This window comes from Microtus ochrogaster, linkage group LG4, assembly GCF_000317375.1.
Source record: "Microtus ochrogaster isolate Prairie Vole_2 linkage group LG4, MicOch1.0, whole genome shotgun sequence".
Lineage (NCBI taxonomy): Eukaryota > Metazoa > Chordata > Mammalia > Rodentia > Cricetidae > Microtus > Microtus ochrogaster.
The window spans coordinates 63,632,972-63,648,982 of record NC_022030.1 but is presented as its reverse complement, the minus strand read 5'-3'; the positions used below and the strand labels follow the sequence as shown (position 1 = coordinate 63,648,982).

The window sequence follows — 16,011 nt, the reverse complement described above, 5'->3', positions numbered from 1 at the left end:
ATTCCCACTCAGCTCTCCAGGACCTACAGCTAGATTCTGATGCTGGGGTCAGGAGGGCGGCCTTGGAGACCCTCAAAGTCCTGGACAACTGCAATCAGCACTGGCTCTTGGCTTCACCCAGAGGACTGCCCTAAGTGGCCCCAATGTAAGGTGTAAACTCTCGTCAGGGTCACGTCTGCCATAGCAAGGCAAATCATTTTGTAGAAAATGATTTCATTTGTAGAAAAAACAACAACAAAAAACCAACTTGATAAAGAATGTGTACCCATCTCTCGTTTCCCTCTGAAATATTCCTCCATGGCTCTCTGGAGTGCAGGTTCCTGGCTATGTGGACACGGCATCCTAGAGCTGACCTAGGGGCAATGGGGCCTCTTCATCCTTTGCTGAGCCTTTGTGGCTGTGGTCATGCAGTGCTCTCCCACATCTGGGCATGGTGCCAAGCAGCAAGGGAAGGTGAAACTACTGCCCAGCCTGCCCCCAGGGACCCAATTCCTAAAGCAAAAGGCAGATGTATCCATAGCCGATTATGACACCCTGGGGAGCTTCCCTGGGGAAGCAATGTTCAAAGCTTACCCTGGCCTGAGGTGTTCAAGGAATGTTGCTGGAACAGTTAGTTCAGTGGGGCCTGGAACATAGTTTGGCAAGGAGGAAAAAGGGTAATTAGCCTGTATTTAGAAGACAGATGGGGAAGAGAGAAAGAAGGACAGATTTTCTAAGTCCTGGGATGGCAACGGAGTGGTCAAGGCTGAGGTCAGGGCAGACAGCTGCATTGAAGGCAACACCACGCAAGGGACTCCCCCAACCCCCACCCCAACCAAGGAGGCAATCACCCAGCCAGAAGCAACTCGCTTCTACCTCTCACCAAGGGTGGCTTTTGTAGCTTCTTATTTTTATTTTTTGGCTCCCCCTGAATAAGCAGTAAAGTATTGATATTAGTAACTCTAGAGCCACTTGTGCACCGGCCCAAGACGGGTCATGTAACATATCTACACACATCTATGCCTTGGGCTCCCCTCCCCACTGTGTGGAACACTTATAGGCTAAAAGGTGACCAGCAGAACTGAGGAAATGTCCCATTTCTGATGTGGATTTTCTTTTATAAAGTAACAGAATTCAGGAGAGTAAAAGATTTAAGCTCGGCTGGGCGGTGGTGGCGCACACCTTTAATCCCAGCACTTGGGAGGCAGAGGCAGGCAGATCACTGTGAGTTCGAGGTCAACCTGGTCTACAAGAGCTAGTTCTAGGACAGGCTCCAAAGCTACAGAGAAACCCTGTCTCGAAAAACAAACAAACAAACAAACAACAACAAAAACAAAAAACCCCACAAAACAATAACAACAAAAGGTTTAAGCTCTTTAGCTATTGTAATTACACATAATATCAGAAAAGTAACAAATCAGAGAAGTTATTTGTGATGTTTGGCACGAGATAGGTTCATGTGAACCCAGAGTAAGCCCAGCTCCAGCAGAGGTGAAGAGAACAGAAGGGCCTTGGGAATCTGTCAGACTCAAGTGGGCAGACTGGAGTGTGAGTCTGTGTCAGCACTCATGAAGCAAGCATGAAGCTTGGGTTCCATCCTTAGCACCTCAAAACAAAACAACTCCCCCCAAACAACAAAAACCCAAGGTGAAGGCCAAGCACAATGTTTGTCGCCATCAGCAGAGCGCACCAGTGGGCACCGAGTCGTAGCTGTTTCCATTGCTGGGCTGGGCGTCATTTACAAAGGCTATTGGGCAAGTTGAAGGCAGACTATCTGTAAGTGGCTAAGGTCTCTAAAGACCCTTCCTTCCCCTCAGGATCTTAGGACCCAAACATGAGTACAATCTTACAATCACTTCCAGTGTCTGGAGCGGGCCACTGAGACACATGATGGGGGCTGTTTCGCTGAGGAAAGCCAAAGGGGGCTCTGGGGGTTGAGGCAACTAGGCAAACAACTTACGACCAACAGCAAAGGGGATTGTTGCGGGCACACCCTACCAGGGACACCCGCCACACCAGGCAGCCAGAGACCTAGTTGGCGTGGCACCTAGGACTGGGGTTGCTTCTGGTGTCGTCAGGCCTGATCCTAGGTGGGTCCCTTTCTGGAATCAACCAGGAATATATAGTTCACAAAGTATTTTACCCATGGAAATAAATTGGAAAATAAAAATAGTCTCAGGATTTGGGAAACAGAGGCAGGAGGATAAGGAACTCAAGGGCACTTGGACTATACAGTGAGGCTGAGGTCAGCTCACACTATGCAAGACTCTGTCTCAAAAACCAAATGAAACAAAAACCCCAAAAAGAAAAAAACAAAATCCAGAGCTCCAAAGATCAAGCCAATGGTTGTGTTATGTCCCCAATTCATGGAATTACCCATGTTTACACCATGTCCCGTAGAAGCACCCATGGGTACCCAGAGACATTCAGCTACACAGAGGCAGAAGTGAGGATGGATAAGATGTGAGGGAGAGGGGAGTAGAGACAAGGCAGATAATTAAAATTAAGAGAAAGAAAGCCATCGAGAATCCCCCTGAATAGAATTAGGAGACCCAATAATGGGTAAGTTTGGCTGAGTGGCTGGGGAAGCCCAAGGCACCAACTAACACTCCATATGAAAAGACCAAGATGCTGGTGACATGGAACAGGGGAGGTGGCTGGACAGGGGCTGACGGCTACGGGGAGGGAGCTGCAGTGGTTGATGGTACCATCTCCAGCAAGAGAAACAGAAGTGTCTGCCATAGTGCCTTGTCTCTCCACAGCTACTCACTCCACATAGCCATCATGCTCAACAGACAGAAACACCTCCTCAGCAGCCCGGCCACACGGGGCTAGTCTGCTTCTATGGCCAGGGCATTGTTTGGTCTTCTGCTCCCGAAGAATCCTGAGGGGAGTATGACAACTTGCACCTCTTTGCTGGAACTGGAGAGTCTCTCTCAGAGGTACGAGCAGTCCGCACAGACATGTGTGCCTCAGCTGGAACTGAGCCCTGCAGGCTTCTGTTCCTGTCAGGTGTTGCCAATTTTGGGGAACGCCGGAATCCAGAGTCTGGATTTAATTTTCTTAAGTCAGCTGTCTGACAAGGAACAGCTGCACCAGCTTTTTTTGGAGATACTCTAACATATGAGGTCACCTTCACCCGCTGAGGTGACATCAGGCAATACTTCTGATAAAGCTTATCAAATTCTTTTTTAATCTCTTCATAGCGGTCCTCCCCACTGGGCCAAGACCTTCTCCATGGTGCTGAAACAGCCATCCTGGGTGATGCTGTCTTTCTTCTGATTGGCCCAGAATCAGGTCCTTGAAGAGAAAGGCCGGGGTTTTGTGAGGTGCTGTCCTCTGATGCTAACAGAGCAGGATGGCGCCTCGGGAGGCATCTGTTGGCTTTGACAGATATTTTGCTCAGGTCTTCAAAAGCCTCACTTGACCTCTTTGCCTTTTCTCTGTTGAAAAGTGAACTCAACCTGTGGGTTTTTATGTCCTGGGGGCTGCCCAGGCGTCCAGAAGCACCTCTGTACACATCGACAGCCCAGGACTCAGTGGGGCCAGTCTGGCAAAGCTGTTTCCCAGGAGACAGGCTATACTCCTGAGCAAGTTCGTCAAATTTCATTTCAATTTCCCCAGGTAGCATCCTTGGTCTGGGAACTATTTTACCAGGTGAAATTAGCAACGGGAATACCTTTGCTCCATTTTCTTGATCAAGACAGTTCGGTATGTTTAAGTCCAAACACTTCTGAGTCCCGTGAAGCGCCTTCCAAGCTGGACTGCATGTATGGACTTGGAGTTTGCTTCCTTTGAGAGCTCCCCTTTCCAGTTTTAAGTCTGTCTTGAGGGGAACAATGTGCGGTAAGTTGGTGCAGTTTCTCAGTATCATGGCCTCTTTCCCTGGCTTGGAGCTCCTTCGGGAGGGCTTGCTCCTGTAGCAGTATGTCCTATTCAAGTGTAGCCCACTCTTATGTGAGAGCCTCCTCCTGAGGTTCCAGTTCTGGTTGATGTAGGTCTTGGTGGAGATTACGCACGAGGGCTGTAGGCTCAGCAGCTGACTCATCGAATGGATCATGCCTTCATACATATCACTGACCGTCACATTGCAAATGTCAGCAGCCTCAGGGGACTGGCTGCTTAGACTGTGGCTGCTGGTCTCTAGTGAGGAGAAGCTGTCATTTCTAGGTATAATGGTCATATCAGCTGAAGTCGACTCTTTAGGGCTACTAAAGCTCTCTGGAGAGATACTATCCAGGCATCCTGGGAGAAAAATATACAAAGTCAGGGTAAACCATGGCTCAACTCGCCCATACTTAGAGGTTGGGGAGCTCAAGAGGGATCACAATCACACGGTTTAAAATATCATGAAGTAACCCTGAGGATGTTAAGGATAGATCTCCTTGGGAGGCTTTATTCTAGCAACCAGAATTAGATTTTGACTTTTCACCCCAGTTTTGCAAGAGTAGTCTTCTTCCCATCATACTGGTTATAGATGGCTGTCAACTCAAAGGCCAACACAATACATACATGGATTAAAAACTTTAAAAATGAATTAGAAAGGAAAATTCTATAAACATAAGCATATTCAATCAAAAAAGCCAACACAGGGGCCTGGAGAGATGACTCAGGGGTTAAGAGCCCTTGCTGCCCTTCCAGAGTATCAGAGTTCACTTCCCAGCACCTGCAATAGGCAACAGACAAATGCCTGTGGCTCCAGCGCCAGGGGAATCTGGACTCTGGACCCTCTTCTGGACTCTGGTCTGTAGCACCTCAACACATGCATGCACATGTAGAACAAAAGCCAGTAAGTGACCTTAAACTCCTGACCTCTATAGGGATGGCTGGGAAGACATGTTCCTGTGCAAGGTGAAGCTTTGACTGCTGTATTACACGACTATTTTACGGATTTTAAAAGGTAAAATCCATCCTATAGAAATGGGAGAAGCCCAGCTGGAGCACTCAAGACAGGTGAAAAGCATGAAAAACAACAGCGGTGGCAACTCATGGGGCTGCTAAATGCAACGGGACCCATCTGAGTGGGTCCACTGTTAAAAGAACAAAAATGGCTACAAAGGACACTGTGGCTCAATTGGTAAAATTTTTATCATGCCAATGAGAAGTTTCTGGCACATTCTAAACTTGCTGTAGTCATGGAGAATCACCTGGTTCCTGGAAAGAATGTGTGAAGCATTTAGGGGTGCTGCAAATATGAGCTAAGTAACTATAGAGTGCTCATGTCCATACATATGTGCCAGGGACAGTCAGTGAAGGAATGACAACCAATGTTACCTGTGACACACAAGATGGATGGCCACTGGTTACCCCTGTGCTGCTAGACTCAAAATGTTCACACCGAGGGCAAAGAGCTATAAAACACCTGGTATCATGACCACAGAGGGAAAACCAGCTCACTATAAGAATTTGCAGGATAGCCTGGGCTACAGTGAGACTCTACTGAAGTAGTCTTTACGTTCTAGGATATGCACACATCACTAAGTTTATGTTGCTGAGACACACCCCACATTGAACACCCACCATAGGTGGTGCCAAGGGCCCCAAGTCTCCACAGATAAAAGTTCATGTAATCACTCCCTCATACTCACTAGGTTCTGGTGTGACAGGTGAGGAAGGAACCCAAGGCATGAGTGTGTCTTTTCCGTCTCTCTTCTCGGTGTTCTGAAATCAGAACCAATGATTCTAAGAGTTTGGGATATTAAGACCTTGGGCTTATGGAACTGGTTGTGTCCTAAAAATACACATGGCAGTGTATCTGTAACATGACAGTGGCCACAGAGGGAAGGGGTGTTCCTAAACATCTGAGAACTCTGTCCCCAAGGACACAGCCACAGTTCTGGCAGCACTCCCCGCCCGACCAAGGATGGCACTTCTACCATTACATGCCTGCCTGCCTGCCACTGTGCTCGACATGAGGATAATGGACTCAACTCCCGATCGAAGCCACTATGTCAATTAAATGTTTTCCTTTATAAGAGTTGCTATGGTCATGATATCTCTCACAACAGAAACCCTAACTGGGACAACTTGGTTTAGTCAGAATGTCCAGAGGCCACGTAGGTGGTGGGCAGAGGTCAGATAAACTCAGGTCTAATTCCAGCCCTCTCCTCTGACCACATAACAGCTAGGAGGACGTCACCTACTCTGCGAGGTGATAGAGAATTATTGACTTCATGGGAACTTGCAGCTGTCAGAGGGGTGCCATTGCTTGTAAGTAACAAGTAACTAACATTACTCCTTAGGCATCTGACAATAGGGTATTAGGGTGTCCTTTGATTTATGAAAGATGCTCTGGGAAACCAGAGGTGACATCTTTTGGGTAACCTCCAACACCAACTGCCCTCATTAACATTAGCTATCAACCTGATGTAGCCTATAATCACCTGAAGAGAATCTCAAGCGGGTGAGTCTTTCAGCAGGTAGTTTGTGGGCATGTCTTGATTATTAGCTGATGAAGGAGGGCCCAGCCCACTGTGGGTGACATCACCCCATGGCAGGTGGTCCTGGGCTGTGTAAGGCAAAAGCACTGAGAAAACACTGCCGTCAAGCAGAGGGCACCAGGGCTAGGAGAGAGGCCTACAGGCTGGGAGCAGGAAGGTGGGGTAACTATTTCCTCAGCTGTGCAGCTAGTGCTAGAGCTGCACTGGAGTCTGTGCCCACTGGAGCTGAGCAGTCCCCTGCAGAGGACAAGCCACCCCCACATGACTCCCCGAGTCCTCCCAGGTGCTCACTAGGAGAGAGGCTGACAGTTTGTGAAGAGTGTGGACATAATCACCAAATCCCTTCACAGGCTCCGAGGACAGCACATGAGGTCCCGACTACTGCACCCCAATTTGTCTTCAGTGCCTGGTCAGTCTCACCAGCACACACAAATTACCTTAAAATACTCCTCATCTCGAAGCAGGGTATGCATCTTGGCCAAGTACTTCCTTCTTAAGTCATTTTTCAGAGGGCTTCCAGGCCCTGAAAGCTGATCAGAAGGAGAAGTCAGGACACTGAGTGAGAATGCCGGCACTTTCAGCCTGGTGAATTCTGGGACAATCCGAAAGCTCCTGAGTGTTCGACTATTTAAGGGAAGTTATTCAGTCACTTTCCTGCATCTGCTGGTACAAAGTGGCGTGGGCCTTAGAGCTTCCAGACCCACTGTGCGGCTGCAGGGAATTTATCAGGGATCTAAACTAAAACGACCCAGAGCATACAATCCTGAAGATATCTATGACAGCATCACTCAGAAAGAAAGTGGGGAGGTTGGAGACAATCTAACACTCTGGCTGCAGACTGAGAAGGGAGTCTTGGCTTTCCCACTCTCGACACCAGAAGGGTTCACCTCCCTTTCTGACATCCAGTGCACACGGCCAGGAAAGTGCTCTACCAGTTAAGGTCCATGTGGGCTGTCGCCTTCACTAACCAACCACGGAAGTGAGACCCACAGGGTACAAGGAGGCAGGTCACCTGCACCCTGGGGCCACTACAGGAAACAATACATAAGGGCACTCCGCTTTTAGGCTAGTAACCTTGTGACCATACAAATTTATTTTTTATTTGATTTTTTGAGGCAGGGTTTCTCTGTATAAACAACCCTAGCTGTCCTGGAACTCACTCTGTAGACCAGGTTGACCATGAACTCAGAGATCCACCTGTCCCTGTCTCTCAAGTGTTGGAATTAAGACGTGTGCCACCACAGCCCAGATGACCATATAGATTTTTAAACGCTGACCTGGAAGTACTCAGCCAGGTCAGTGTCTGAGGTCAAGGCTAGGCTGGGTAACCATAAACCACAACATCAAGGATGACTGACGGCATGTAGCCACGCCTTCCTGAACTAGTCTATGTCAGCCAACAGTGGAGGCGAGCAGAGCACTGGCCTCTGAGGAGTGGGGGCCTCGGGATCTGAAGGGGTGACCAGAGTGGGGGGCAGCAGCAGAGACTTGGGGGACATCTAGACAGGAGGGGTGCTGCCCCAGCTCAAATGCTGTCTGGGAGCTGCAGCCACACGATTCTGCCCATTGTCACTAGAAACTTCTCTTACCATCGAGGTGCAAGATAGCTGTTCCTCTTGGTCTGATCTTGTATCTGCACTGCTGCTTTCTGAAAAGCAGAGAACATTTGAACACATGAGCATCTCATAGGTAGTTTTTGCATCAGTTGAGACATGTCTACAGTAAAGATCCCTGTTGCTTAAGAATGTTCCTCTGGGGGTGGGAAGATGGCTTAGGGGTTAAGAGTGTGGTGCACGCCTTTGATCCCAGCACTCAGGAGGCAGAGGCAGGTGGATCTCTGTTGAGTTTGAGGCCAGCCTGGTCTACAGAGCGAGTTCCAGGACAGCCAAGGCTACACGGAGAAGCCCCGTCTCAATAAACAAAACAAACAAACAACAAAACAAAACAAAACCCGACTACCAGTAGTCCAGTGCCTCTGATCAGGAAGATACCCCACTGACAACAGGAGCAGCAGATTCTCCACTTCAGTGACCTCTGATCTGACAGTCGCCAAGCAGACCAAACTCCCAGGGTTAATTGAGTCCCCACCTACTGTCCCCAGACAGTGAAATGAGGCTAGTCAGGCCGAGGAGCAGAATTTTTAACTTAGGACTCACTGAAACATTCAAGGGTGCTCATGGCCTTGACACCCAAGGTAGCAAGCAAGCACTCAGGGAACCATTGTGAGTAGCTTCAAGCACTGGCGGAGGTAGTGGATCTAGGTGCTTGTGGAGCTAGGATCTGAATTAATACCAGTAAATGAGGAACTCCAGCAAGCAGTATTACCACCTTCTCCCTGTTTCCACTTGGAAAAAACTACCTTTCTGCAATTTGGCCTCAAAGGGAGTGACTGGAGGGAGCTGGGGAGACAGGAAGAGCACAGCCTGGAAACCTTGGGAAGGGAGCAAAGCTGAGAAAGGAAAGACAGACATTGGCTGCAGAGGCCGGGGAGGGGTCATGTCTATAGATGCTGATGCTCCAATCACCTTCATGGGCAACCCCTAAGATTTACTAGATGTTGACACTAATGGGAAAGACATGCCCCACCCAAGGACCTAGGAGGATAAGAAATCTACATAAAACGTTAACAATGAGATACCTCAGCTGTAAACTGCTGTAGGAGACAAGCCAGCCTTGTCCCTAGCCTCCCTTTCTAACAAGGCGACACTCACCAGCTTCCAGGACGTCTGTCCAGAGCTGAAAACACTCACTGTCCTCCGGAGCTTGCCTATTTAGTCTGGTAATCATCTTCACAGAAGGGTCCTTGGGGTATAAAAAAAAAATCAAGAAATACAAGCTTGATGAAGTAACAACACATTTCTAGCCATTGTATACCATACATTCACAATCCTAGTGGGACACACCAGGGAAATAAACGTGCTTACTGAAGGCCTCAAGACTCCAGAAGACAGTGGGAAGTTCCACTGGTCAAGGAGAGACTACAGCGATAGTCAGGGACCCACAAGGCTGACCTGGATCTACAAGTGGCCACTGCAGTTCCTGCTGGGTGGAGCCACTGAGCACTGTCAAATGGTCACTCCCCCAGGGAGGCCACTTCTGCTCTCTAAGGCCTGTGTTCACCAGGCTCCACGAAGACGGCACCAACAAGTGCCTGTTAGTAAAGCGTCAGCACTCAACATAGGAGGCTGCTTGCATGATTTTAGAAGCCAGCCCAGTGAGCGATGTCCTTTCAGGTGCTAGCTCTATGGGCCCAGGGGACCTGAGGTGGCCCATCAGCACCAAACTAAGTAACTCCTGACACTCACAGAAGCAGGCAGTCCTCAGCACCCCTACTGCTTGTATGTGTGAGCCCACGACAAACCAGCGCAGGGCAATGGGGAGTCAGTCCATCCTGACTTCCTGCCTCCCACCCAGGGCAATCTTGGAACCAGCACAAACACTTGGTCTTGGGGGGAGATCAGCAATGATAAACCCAGTAACACTGTGGAAGTCCCCAGCTGTACCTACAGGCTATGCACGCTCACTTTTCTAGTCCTAATAAAGCTCTAGCAATTCTACAGACCCCAGGCAGAGATCATCTACGTTTTAAAGAAAAACCTTAAATAACTTTTGCTACCAGGATGACCATTCTAGCACTGGGCTGTCAGGTGTGTCACTCCATTCTGTGGCCCAGGAGGACACAAGGACTCGGATGGGCTGCTCCTTGAGGGCCATGCAATGGGCTTTATAAACCAAGCCATGGAATAGATCAGCTGTGCTCACTTTCACCCCTTTGGTGGCTTCCCTCACACAACCGAGCTGACCAACAATAACACACACAAGCCCGGCATATCCCCAAGTACTTACATCTTCACAGACAAAGCATGCAGACCCCGATTCATAACAGAGGAAGGTGCAAGGGCCAAATGCCTTCCTTGGAACTGAAGAGCAATTTCAAACAAACAAACAAACAAACAAACTAACCCCAGTCACCACGGAACATGGCTGTAACACTAGCACTCCAGAGGCCAGAGAAGGGCTGATGAGTCTGAGGCCAGCCTGGGCTACATAGTGAGTTCCAGGTTAGTTTGGGCTACAGTGATTTTTGTCTCAAAAAGCCAAAAGGCATTTAAGAGTATACCAGTAGGTGAAAACAAGGGTTCCCTTACTGGTTAACTGGAAAGGGGTGTGAGGTGCACTTACAGACAGGAACTAAGGTGGCACCGCGGTCCGCTAACCCAAGAGCTCTAGCCTTCCTGCAGCTAGAATAATTAAACAGGAAGCTTAGTTAATTAGTTACCAGAATGGCTGTTAACGCAGTGTAACCTTAATTTTGATGTTCTACTCTGGGTAACAGGCTTCCCCAGGAATCATGGCTGCCCGAGATTCAATTAGACTAGACAGCCTTACACTTATAACCAGGGCAATAGGTCACACCTAGTCTCGCAGCAGGATGGTAAACTACAGACGCCATCCAGGAAGCCCTGTCAGATCACGAGCTGTGTGGCTGAGGAAGAAAAGGGCAGAAGGCTGTGTGAGTCGGCTCTCTGCCTCCTCTCATTTTTCTGCTGCCTGGCTGCAGACAAGAAAGGGGGCACTGCTTTTCCCTCAAAGGAAACGAGATTTGGTCTTGTTTGTAAGGACCCAACAAAGGTGCCCCCAGCTGGTCTCGCACACAGCCTGAAAGTCTCCAAGCTGGTCCAGCATCTGCACACAGATGACTGCCGTGAGGGCCCTATGGACTATGCTGGAGAAAATGTAGCACACAGGAGCCAGGCACAGAAGAAACACTTCTCAGTGGGTCTGCAAAGAAGAAAAGCGTTCCTGGGGTGGTCCCTCACAGCTCTCGGCAGTGGCCCCGGGGCTCACGCACCCTGGATGAGTCACATCAACACAGCACAGCATTAAGGCAGCAAACCTGATGGCAGTTACCTGAGTTTGTCCCTTGTTTCTTTCCTTTATCAGCTTTCCTCCCCAAACTCTCAATCCTAAAAGAGGAAGACGACAATTGAAGTAACCCGAAATGCTCAGCTTCTGCTCCAAATGCATGGAGAGAAAGCCAAGCTGAACGGCACAAAAGGTGAACATGAAAGGCAATTCAGATTTTGACAGTGCTGGATAAACATCACTAATGACAATCTCTCCGACCCAGAAAGCAGCAGCTTCCCGATTTCAACCACCAACCAGAAGAGCTGAGGACAGCTCATATTCCATACTCTTAAGATGCACATTCACTGGGGAAAGGGCACATAGAGCATACATTCAGAGAGCAAACTTTTTCCCCCGGAGAAAGGGTTTCTCTGTATAGCCGTAGCTGTCCTGGAACTCACAAAGATCCACTTGCCTTTGCCTCCCAAGAGCTAGGATTAAAGGCGTGTACTACAGCTGCCTGGCTTAGAACAGGCATTTTTATAGGGCAATTTCTGCACCTCATCCTGGAAGTCAGTGCTTTCCTAGGGCAGTCTAGTGGCATGATACAGAGAAGCCCACGTACAGAGAACGCTGGGGTTCAAGTGCCCCGGCCCTGTCACTCACTAGCAGAACCTGTGAATTAAATCTCCTGAGAAAATACAAGTTACTTAGAAGAAGGGTGGGTTTTGAGGTTTGATATGACTGTATTAAAGAGAAGCAGAAAAAAATTCACACAACACCCTCAATGCTCCAAATTTCACCCAGGAGACATCATTCAGTACCCACAGCCCACATGCATGTAACTCTTACACCCTCCTAGAAGCCCAAGAGACAGAGACCATGTTCACTGGCAGTAAATAACCCAGGTTTTCGGCTCATGTAGCGGAGCCAGCATGTGAATTCTGGGAGCTGCTGACCACAACAGTCTTTCCAGAGGACAGGGATGCTTGAGTATATGGGCTCAAGCGCCCCACCGAGGCGTTGCTTCTCTGGCTGAGTGGCCCTCTCTGTGGGAATCCACATTTAACGGCAATGACTTTTAACAGGAGCTTCCACTGCAGGACTGAAATGGAATTCTACAAAATGCACAAGCGCAGGCACAGGTGAACCATCAATACAGGCAAATGATTCCACCCCTGATGTCTCTACCGCAATCCGTCTTTGAACACTGTTCATACTGCACAGGGAGGGCCAGGAGCATCTTAGGAAATGCCAGGTCAAAAACTCTCTTAGAATAAGTAACAGGATGAGGGACTCGTGGCATGAATACAAGCCACGAGCTTGCCAGGATACAGAGCTATCAACTAACAACCGCAGCCCTAGGAGTCTGTGGGCTGGCCAGTTCTCAGGGAGGGCTGTTATATGCTGACCTGTCATGGTCTCAAACTGTAAAGATACTTCATGGTTGTTCTCATATAACTGACATCAGGTTTTCACCGGCAAAAATGAGTGTTATTCAAGACAGATGGGCTGTCCAAAACATTCCGGACACTGCCCACCCCTGCATGAACAATCACATAGAAAAGCCTAGAGACAGGCAGCACCCCTAAGGATTCCTATATTACTGGGTCCTGATCCCATCTGGAGCAAAAGCAACCTGTTGCGGTATTATTTCTGTTTCTGCCTGTGTAAAACTTTCACCCACCGTGTGCCTTGAACAGCCGAGAAAACTAAGGGCAAAGACTGCGCTTGTCAAAGTGGGTCCTGTGGACCCTTGGCAGACTGTGATCTGAAATCAGATTTTATTAGTAAACGAAAACATTAGGGATGTCTTATGGAAGGAACTGACCTCATCAAATTCAAAACACAGCTCAGTTAGAGAATCCAAGACGCTTAAGGCAATCCATAGCATTAAATAAAATTGCTCCTGAGGGGTAAAATTGCATCCTGATAGATGGACACTCCAAAACAGATGGGTCCGAGTTACACAGCCCAGTCCATGAGAACCGAGCAGTCCCGGGTATTGGCTTGCGCACTCCGGTGAATGTGAACACACCCACACGGAGTACCCACGGTTGTAAACATCCTTTTTATATCACAGAGACATTGTCCCGCTAAGCAATCAGCTCCGGCTTCCGCGCCAGGCATTTTAAAATCAGGCTGCATCCGTGTCTCCGGGCATTCCCTTTTGAGAAAGAACTAGGAAAAAAAGCAATTCACGGTTGCAAGGTCCCCCATGAGCGAGGGGGAACGGGCGCTGCCTTGCAAATTCTAAACCCCACTTTTCTAGAACACTGTCACGAGGAGGAGGGTTCCGTACCCTGGGGTGTCTCGTAGGTCAGCGTGGCCATCTGCACCAGCGGGTCGTCCTCAAAGGGCTGGTTATACTGCGGAGAAGGAGATCCGGTCAGACCCCAGGGCGCTGGATTCCCGTCCGTCCGCCCGCCGGCCGCACCCTCCCCGCCTCGGTCATCCCAGCTCACCTTCGCTATCAGCCGCTGCATGTACGTCTGGAAACCCCTATGTCTTTCCTTGAGAAGCCGCACCAGCCGGGTAGGCGATGAAACGTCAGGATCCATGGCGCAGGCTGCTCACTGCTTGGACTCAGCACCACCGAAGGCCGCGAACGGTTCAAAAGTACCGCCCTCGCGCTGATAGGCTCTTTCAAAAGTTTTTACGCGATCGAACCGCCCTCCTCTCCCAGCACTTCCGGCGGAAACGGAGGGAGGGAGGGCAGCCGGAGCGGAGGAACATGCGCATTGCTTCCCCATGGTGCACTCCCGCGCCCTCTAGAGGCGTCTGGACGAGTTGCCTGGGTGTCCCTGCTGGGTCCCGGAGGTGGTCCTTCTTGAGTTGCTTGGGAGGGCTGAGAGAGAGACATCGCCAAAAACTGTCCTGAAAGGAGTCAGGAAAACCAGTTTCCATAAATTTCAACAAAAGATATGTTTAAAAGTGCTGACCAAAAAGATCTCTGATGCAGTTTGACAGCTGAGAGGTTTTTTCAGTTTAAAAGGACAACCTCACCAAACAAATTTCAGTAAAATACAAATACAAGACCTGCAAGTTATAAAGGTGAAAAAAAAGAAAAAAGTGCTGACCGATATTATAAATGTAACAAAAATCTACGGTTTTTACCCTAGGGTTTTCATCAACTCCCTTTCCAGTTTTTGATTATATACCGTTTCTTGATTGACGTTTATATTGTTCCTTGAGGTGGTAGGTTATTTGGTGTTCATTTTATGAGGGCATTTACAACGATTGACATTTTAGAAAATTTTCAGGTAAGTTTTTTGAATTTTGTCTTATTGCAGGGCTGGGAGATTGGACCGCAGTTTAGGATAGTTTTATTCTGGCTTCTTTTATTCTGGCTTCATAACAGCTGCATTTGTGTGCTGTGTTAGTGTGATTATCACAATATTGGGTGATTGGAATCATTACTGAGTGCCAAGAAGTCCCTCGAGGGGCCTCCCCACCTGTCAGCCTGCTGAAGATGGAGAGGAAAGAGGAACTTCCGGGCTCATGGACTGAGGATGCGCACACAATGTATTTGCAACAGCCTCAGAAATACGCTAAGTCCCTTTCAAGATGGTTAGCTTAGGGCCATCAGTTGTCAGGCTCTCTTGGGGTTGTTTACTGATTGGGGCTGCCCCATCCAGACTGTTCCTACTCCAGCAGGACCCGGCTCTGGGGGGAAATGTGAAGGCTGTGCTGTTTCAGCGCAAAGCGGGGGTGGGGTGTGGGGTGTGGGGTGTGTGTGTGTGTGTGTGTGTGTGTGTGTGTGTGTGTGTGTGTGTGTGTGTGTGTGTGTGTGTGTGTGAACCAGCTAGCCATTCTGTCTCCTAAGTGCTTCCGTGTCTTCCCTGTCATGGCGGGCTGAATTTCTCCGAACTGAAAGCTAAAATGAAGCTTTCCTTCCTTAACTTGCGTTTTGCCAGGCATTCTTCACAGCAATAAGAAAATATCCAAGACACCGTCAATTTACAGATAATTTTGATTTCAGATAGAGCTTTTACATCCACTGCGTTGGAAAAAAAGCATAAATAGCGCATCAAAGTAAGCTTAGCTTCATAGAAGATGGTTTCAGAGTACTGATCAGTCACTGAGAAAAATCAAGTAAAGAAACTACATAAATGAAACAGAACAGATAATTTGTCCCAAATATTATTATGCCAGTGAATATATATAAACACATATATATAGTGTATATATACATACAATTCAAGGATATGCTATATTTTATTAATAAAAATAGTTTAAAAATATTTGATGCTATTTACAAATGCTATTTTGCTAATTACTGAAATAGTTTTCAAATATAGTGATGTGAATTCTAGTCATGAAAGTTAAATATTATATATATATATATATATATATACATACATACACTTATTGTTCTGGTCACTCTTCAATTGCTATGAAGAGACACCATGATCAAAGCAACTCTTACAAAAATAAAGCATTTAATTAGCTTGCTTACAGTTTCAGAAGCTTAGTTCATTGTCATCATGGTGACAATTGTGGCATGCAGGCAGACATGGTGTTGGAAAAATAGTTAAGAATTCTACATCCTGGTCCATAGGGAGCAGGAAGAGAGAGAGCTACTGGACCTGGTATTGGCTTTGAAACCACAAAGTCCAACCCCAATGACACACTTCCTCCAACATGACCACACCTACTCTATTTTTTTTTTGTTAAATAGTTATTTATTTATTATGTATACAATATTCTGTCTGTGTGTATGCCTGAAGGGCAGAAGAGGGCA

General features: G+C 48.0%; 2 protein-coding genes across 2 annotated transcripts in view; one reads left to right on the top strand and one right to left on the bottom strand.

Annotated features, from left to right (window-relative positions):
- The window catches only part of Mroh2a (maestro heat like repeat family member 2A), a 39,034-nt gene extending 38,848 nt beyond the window's left edge, over window positions 1-186 (top strand). The window contains 1 exon segment of the mRNA XM_026786456.1: window positions 13-186. Within this exon segment, the coding sequence (XP_026642257.1) occupies window positions 13-134 (122 nt within the window). The 3' untranslated portion in view covers window positions 135-186.
- Window positions 187-2,720: 2,534 nt separating this feature from the next.
- On the bottom strand, window positions 2,721-13,871 carry Hjurp (Holliday junction recognition protein). Its single transcript, XM_005361782.2, has 8 exons — window positions 13,733-13,871; window positions 13,570-13,636; window positions 11,331-11,386; window positions 9,131-9,221; window positions 8,009-8,067; window positions 6,857-6,949; window positions 5,568-5,640; window positions 2,721-4,224 (listed from the first exon to the last, which is right to left on the bottom strand). The coding sequence occupies exons 1-8, from the start codon at window positions 13,826-13,828 to the stop codon at window positions 2,822-2,824; spliced, it is 1,938 nt and encodes a 645-aa protein (XP_005361839.1). The 5' UTR covers window positions 13,829-13,871; the 3' UTR covers window positions 2,721-2,821.
- Between the last annotated feature and the right edge of the window lie 2,140 nt (window positions 13,872-16,011).